This window comes from Sorex araneus, chromosome 8 (genome assembly GCF_027595985.1).
Source record: "Sorex araneus isolate mSorAra2 chromosome 8, mSorAra2.pri, whole genome shotgun sequence".
NCBI lineage: Eukaryota > Metazoa > Chordata > Mammalia > Eulipotyphla > Soricidae > Sorex > Sorex araneus.
Window position 1 is genome coordinate 68,675,970 of NC_073309.1, and position 6,968 is coordinate 68,682,937.

Here is a 6,968-nt window from a genome sequence, read left to right on the forward strand (position 1 = left end):
CAATTCCCAGTGTCCCAAATGGTCTCCCAAGTACTACCAGGAGTAATTCCTGAGAGCAGAGCAGGAGTGAGCCCTAAGCATCATCGGGTCTGATTAAAAAAAAAAAAAAAAAAAGCTAAAAAATAAATAAATAAAATAAAAAATTTAAAATTCTAAAAAATGAAAACTAATCCAAATGACAAAAAGCTTGTCTAATAGTTGCTAAGAAAAAGAAAAATGTGGTAGATTTTACAAAAGATCAAAATACTTTTGAAGATGGATGTTCACTGTCTTGTGTTTGGTGGTTTCATAGGCATATTCATAGTTTCAAATAACTGTATACTTAAGCATGCGCAATTTAATTCTAATCCAGTTAAAGTTTTTAAATGAAAAAAAAAATAAGTCCATACATACAGAATAAAATCCTTTTGTGTAAATAAACAAAAAAGTGTGTGTGTAAATATATAATTTTAGGAGAAAAAATGCAGTCAGGAAAAAAATGTAACAAAATTACCTGTGTGAGCAGAGGTAAAGCACTTGCCTTGAACTCAGCCGAGCAAAATTGGATCCTTGGAATCCCATATTGTAGGATAACATTGGTTTGTCCTTTCTGCCTTGTGCAGGGAGCTTAGGTTTCAATAAACCTAATGGGTTACACCCATCACAGTGCTCTCAAAGCACTCCTATTCCTGTTTTTATCTGCAACCTTTCTTTGTGCTCTGCTTCCCCACCCAGTCAATCATCTCTACCTCCTAATCAGACTCTGTTAGCCTGTAAGTATTGCTTTTCTCTTCTCCTTATGTCCTTTGCGTTGTTAATTCAGAGCAATGTCATTTTTGTACAGACACAGCTAGACAATTAATGCTATGCTTTTGTAACTTGGGAGCTAACTGACTCTGAACAATACTTAGTCCTGGGCATCTGTTATCTCAACTTAAGCCTCAGTTGCCCTTACTTCTTAGCATCTTAAAAGCGGGGTCCCAAGGAGGGACTGGATGGGCCAGGGCAAGCTGTGAGCTGCCCTGGCATTGAAATGGGCCAGGCCAGAGTGCCATAATACTTTAAGTTAAGAGCATGGCCATGGACAAATTCTGTCATGATCCAAAAAGTAACAACTGAATTAGGACCCTGCTAGGGTCAGGAAAGATTAATCTGTCCTGAGCACTGTAGTCTGGGATCTATAGCGAGATGTCCCCAGGAGAGCCACCCTACAGCTTAATGTATCTCTTACTGTGTCCATACAAAATGACTGTAGCACTGCAGCACTGTGATTCCATTGTTCATCAATTTGCTCGAGCGGGCACCAGTAACATCTCCATTTTGAGACTTGTTACTGTTTTTGGCATATCGAATACACCACATGGTGGTGTACCATGGTGTACCATTTTGACATACTGAATACACCATGCGGGTGGGATACTCTTGGTAGCTTGCCAGGCTCTCCAAGAGGGACACAGGAATCGAACCTGGGTCCGTGCAAGGCAACTGCGCTACCCGCTGTGCTACTGCTCCAGTGACTAATATTATTAATTAAGATGAATGTCTAAATGGCTATTGGACTAAGGAAAGGTGGTATTCTGCCCCTGAGCAGATCACTTGGCTGCAGGAGATCAACAAGGGCTTTCATATGTTGATTGTGCTAGTAGACCTGGGTGTGTTAGCTACCACCAAGGTTTGGAGGGGGTGAGAGACTAGAGAGACCAGGTCTGGATGGAGTGTAGGGGACTAGCACAAGGAACTGGAGGAGACAGCAGTGGGGGTGAGGGACAGAGGCTGGAATGGGGAGCTTAGTGAGACTGGAATAGGCACGTGGGGAGAACAGAATAAGCGGCAACTCATCGCCAACCAGCCTGGCCCTCATTTCCTCCTTCGTCCGCCCATGGCATCAGCTGTCCCTGTGGGGAAGGTGCCCGAGACCACCGAACGCCCAGGAGAGAGAGAGCCTCTTATTCGTTTTATTAATACACACCATATGATCCCCTGGCCCTGCCAGAAGTGATCCATCCCCGAGTACAGAGTCAAAAGCCCAGCAACTCCAGATGTAGCTCCTGGCCCCAAACAAAACGAAATTACCTACTCCTAAGAAACTTAAGTAGAAATCAACAATACTTATATAAAAAATTTCTTAACCACTATCTTAAAAAATTATGTGCAACTTTAAACTTTTAAATACTATATCAAATTGTATTAAATAATATATGAGGTTCAAAATTTTTCGTGATCATTCTTTTTTCTTTGGGATTTTGAGCCATACCTGGCAGTGCTCAGGAGTTACTCCTCTTGGTGCTTAGGGGAAAAAACGGGATGCCAGGGATCAAACCAGGGTCAGACACATCCATGCCAAAAGCCCCACCCACTGTGTTCTCACTCTGTACCCTCATTTCTAGTATTTTCTTCTCTACTTACACAGAAAATTTGTGTGATCCTTCAAACATATCTGGACATTTAGTATGCGTTTAAAAGTTTTCCATTTCTTTCTACCTACTCATTTCTCTATACATTCCTTTCCCCCTCTTCCACTGAAATGGGACATTCAAGTTGTGCATCATTCGTTCTCTTTCACAAAATTTACTTCTAGAAGATATGTTTAAATAACTACTATAATTATCACCGTCTTGCTTGCACTGCTGGAGCTATTCCCAATTGCAAATCCTACATCTATCTCAACTTAAAAACACTACCAAAATAAAAATTTACCCTCCCAAAGGTCTCAATATTTCTCTCCAATATATGTAACATGAATAAGCCTAAATATTAAAACAAGAATCTAGTTCACTATACAACATAAGAATGTCACAGTATTACCGGAAATCTACGAATTCAAAGAAACTTCTTGTCCACTCACACTTGTGGGAGGAAATGCCACTGTAGCCAACTAGTATTTGGGTACTGGGTTTTTTGGCAGAGGGTGTGCCAGGTTTGGAAAAGGAAAAAGATGTAATACATAGAATATCCTCAGAACAGACAGGTTTGCAAACAAAAGTCATAATATAACAAGAAGCTCAAAGGTACAAAAGTCATAAAAATCAGATATAAAAATCCTAAAGATCAAAAAGCTAAGATTTAAAAGATGAACAGTTTTCCTGGCCAGGAAAGATTCAGCTTCCACTTTCAGGCCTACTTTCCTTTGCCAGAGAGTAGAACAGCTCTTGGTGCCAGAGAGTACAGTGGGCAATGCTCACGCCACCAACTCGGGTATGATCCCCAGCATCCCCATAGACTCCCCAAGCACTGCTGGAGCAGCTCCTGAGCACAGAGCCAGAAGGACCCTCTCAGCACTGCAGGCTGTGGCCCAAACTGCCCTGCCCGAAGGTAAGAAAACCAGCTCTCTGACTCGTATTTTAAACTGTGTTCGCAAGTTTCTTTACTGTTGATGGTTCAAGGTAGCTGATTTTTAATGTGATTTGATGTGCACAAACTTATTTCAGTATTCATAAGGCAAAAATGTAGTTCAAAAATCTTCGATTAGAAAAATTTAGGTCAAGTACCTTATCTATCCATTGAAAACCATAATTTCCACTCAGAAAACTAGGTTATCATTTATAATCACAAGAGCCATATCTGACAGTTAATTCCTGAGATCCAATCAAACAGAACTTTTAGACGTTCTCACAGACTGCAGTTCTGGAAAAAAAGCATGGTGGGCTATTAGATTACACTTAGAATTAAACTTTTGAAATTAAATCAACATTTTACCCTTGGGTTTTGTTGCCTACATAACAGTTTTCAAAAGCTAACTGAAAAATCGTATAAAAGTAGATTCAATCATTTCCATTCCAATCTGTTCCTACCTTCACGCCAACTGCAACCTCAGTGACAATTCTGAAAGGAAAAAAAAAAAAGAGTTTCAACTTTTTACTCTTCTGGTCACTGAGTCACTTTCAGGTTTCTTCATCGTAAATGCTCCACAGTGAGAATGCGCCCGACGGGGGTCGGGATGCCGCTGGGCCTGTTACCAACTGCAGTTCCCGGACCTAGGTTCCAGGTGTGGGACACCCACGTGCTCCACCGTCTCTCACAGCGGCAAGCCCACCACCACCGTGCGTGTACACAGCGGGCAGGCACCCCAGTTGGTCACTCCCCGGTGGTCTCAGCGTGAACCTCCCGCGAGCAACCTGGACCAGCCAAGTGCAGCGCGGGCGCCCAGAAGGCCTGGTGCAGACCCTGCCGCGGGTCTGGGGCGCCCTGGGCCGGGGCGGGCGGACTCCGGACCCCTGGGGAGCGCCAGTGACTAGAGCGCTGGCCCCCGGGCTGCCCTGGGCGGGGGCTGCTGCTCAGCTGCGGCTCTCGCCCCCCCCCGCGCCGCCCCTTTCTCCGCTCGTCCCCGCGCGGGGGGAGAGGCACTCGCATCCCGCCGGCCGTGCCCGAACCGGGCCAGTCCTCCGCCCCGGGCCTCGAGGGCGCTCCCGGACCCCGGCCTGGCACTGAGCCTGGGGGCGGCCCGGGCCGCAGACGCAGCGGGGCCCCCGGCAGGCGCGGGCCCGACCCGCGACAACAAAGGAGCCTGACACCTGCCCTGCCCCCAGCGCCGCGCGCGCCCCTCGCCCCGCACCCCCAGCCCGCGCGGCCCGGCGCCTCGGGGCGGCTCGGGGCGGTTCGGGAGGGTTCGGGAGGGTTCGGGAAGGCGCGGGCGGCCCGCGGCACCCGCCCCCAGGGCCGGGTCCCGGCGGCGGCGAGAAATGGCTCCCGGCGGCGGCGCGGGCAGGGCCGCAGGGCCGCGGCGGGCGCCCCCCGCCGCCCCCGGCCCCGCGACGGCCCCCGCCGAGCCCGCCGCCCCCCGGGCCGCCCCCCGCCCCCCCGGCGCCGCCGCCGCCGGGCCCGCCGGGCCGAGCGCGGGGAGGGGTGTGTGCGGCGGGGCGGGGGTGGGGTAACGGCGGCCCGGCCCGGGGAGGGGCCGCCCGCGGGCCTCCGGCGCGGGCCCGAACCGGGCCGCCGGCGGCCCCGACGCCCCGCGCCGCCGCCGGCCGCCGGCCCCGTGACCTACCCGTCCATGGCCGAGCCGGACCGAGCTTCGCTCCCCAGAACCGAGCCGCGCAGCCGGCGAGACCTGCGAGCGGCGAGAAAATGGCGGCCGGGCCCTGACGGAAATTGCCGAAGGTGCCGGGGCGCGCGGGGCAGCGCGCGGCGGCGGCGGCGGCGGAAAGAGCCGAGCGCGCCCGCGCCGGGCGGCGGGAGACGAGGGGGAGTGGGCGCCGCCGCAGAGCATGGCGCCCCGCTCGCCGCGCCCGCGCCCCGCGCCCGGCCCAGCCTGGGGGGCGGCCACGTGCCCTTTTGTCACTTACAGCCGCCCCCCCCCCCCCGCGCACGCCAGGGAACAGAAAGCCCGGAGGGACGGGCGAGAACCCCCCGTCCCCCACCCCGGCCTATCGGAAAGGGCCGTGCGCCCCGCCCGCAGGGCGAGAACCCCCCCCCCCCCCCGTCCCCCACCCCGGCCTATCGGAAAGGGCCGTGCGCCCCGCCCGCAGGGCCGGTGGCCTCCAGCCCAACGCCAGACCACGTGCAGGACAGGCTCCCGCCGTCGAGGGTCCGAGGCGCCTAGGTGGGACATTGCCAGGTAGCAAGCCCTCAGCTCGCCCCGGTGGTGAGGCTCTGACCCCGGGCCAGGGGAGGGTAGGTGGGTGTGATCGCCATGGTGCAGCTTCCGTTACACTAAGTGGGTCTTCCTCCTTAGGGACTTGGACTCTTTGCCTCTGTCCCCCTTCTTGATACTAATTTACTCGCATCCTTACGTTTTCTTTCAACGTGTTTTAGCAAAGGCTGAACCGTTTCTGGAAAGTGCTCAGTGAGCAAGTTTGTTGTCATCACCTTTGCCTCTCTTTTACGCTTCATTCCCAGTCCTAACACGGGCAGAGCCACGACTCCTCCTGCAAAATGAAGAAGGCTCCCTCCATCTCTCCAAAGATCATTGATACCCACTCAGAGTTTGCCCGTATCTCAGATGTCAAAAAAAAAAAAATCCTGATGTGACTGAGAGTACCAATCCTTTAAAAAGAAAAAGGAAGATAATTTCTATACCTTCCTTTGGCTTTAACCATTGATTTATGTTGTGTGGACGGCCCATCATCAATGATGTTAATAATCGTTTTTCACAGATTTGTGGTTTTCACTCAACAGTTAAATGTGCTCCCAAAGGGCAGGAACTTGAGCATGATTCTTTATATTCTCCACATTGACTCAATCAATATTGATTGATTGGTTCTTGCTTTTTCTTGGCAAAGACAAACTATTCCATGAGGACAACTCTTTCCTTAGGTGGCAAGAGAAATTAAAAGTATTAACAGAAACAAAACCCCCCAAGTTTTTTGTTTTTCACTTAATAGAGTACAGGACCAAGCACAAAAGTCCAAACAATAATTCAAACCCACTGTACTCCAAAAAAGATTTTAGGTTATTTACAAGTTAGGCATACCGTACTAGATAAAATAAAGTGCATTAACAGGAATAAAACAAAAGGACAAAATATAACAAAAAGTCAGGAAAGAGGCTAATGTAACAATGTCTTTAAAAAGCATGTTGATTAAAGTCTGGGTTCAAACTGGAACTCTTTCATTTAGTTGTTTTGTGACATTAGGCATATTCATTAACCTCTCCAGGAAAAGCTTTTCTTTAATGAAAATAATTGGATTTCCTTCAGTGAAAATGAAAATAGAATTGAAAATAGAGCCTCTTCCTAGTTTCTTTTTGAGGTCTAATACTTTAGCGTTCAATAAAGCACCTCCCTAATTAGTGACAAGTTATAGTAAATACACTAAAGGGCTTTTCATTATCATTATTTTTATTAACCATTATTATTCACTTACAAAGGAACTCATCATGAATTTGACTATTAGATTTTTAACAAGCAACAATAATTTCATAAGTATGTCTAAGGTTAAACAAGTCACTAAAGTATCTAGTGGAGTGAATCTGGGAAAATATCATAGATAAATTTCTAAAACTATTGAAATATAAATTTGTATGATCTGTCTGACAACCTTGGACTGAATTAT

At 49.0% G+C, this 6,968-nt stretch overlaps 1 protein-coding gene across 7 annotated transcripts in view; it reads right to left on the reverse strand.

The window, feature by feature from the left end:
* The window catches only part of PTBP2 (polypyrimidine tract binding protein 2), a 73,416-nt gene extending 68,170 nt beyond the window's left edge, over positions 1-5,246 (reverse strand). For 3 of the 7 annotated variants that reach the window (XM_055145551.1, XM_055145549.1, XM_055145548.1), the window contains exons 1-2: positions 4,964-5,246; positions 3,771-3,801 (exon numbers count right to left, since the gene is read on the reverse strand). In XM_055145551.1, the coding sequence (XP_055001526.1) occupies positions 3,771-3,801; positions 4,964-4,971 (39 nt within the window). In that variant the 5' untranslated portion in view covers positions 4,972-5,246. Of the gene's footprint in view, positions 1-3,467; positions 3,604-3,770; positions 4,711-4,963 lie in introns of those variants that run through there. The other 4 variants (XM_055145554.1, XM_055145550.1, XM_055145552.1 and 1 more) reach the window with 4 other exon arrangements.
* Positions 5,247-6,968: the final 1,722 nt, after the last annotated feature.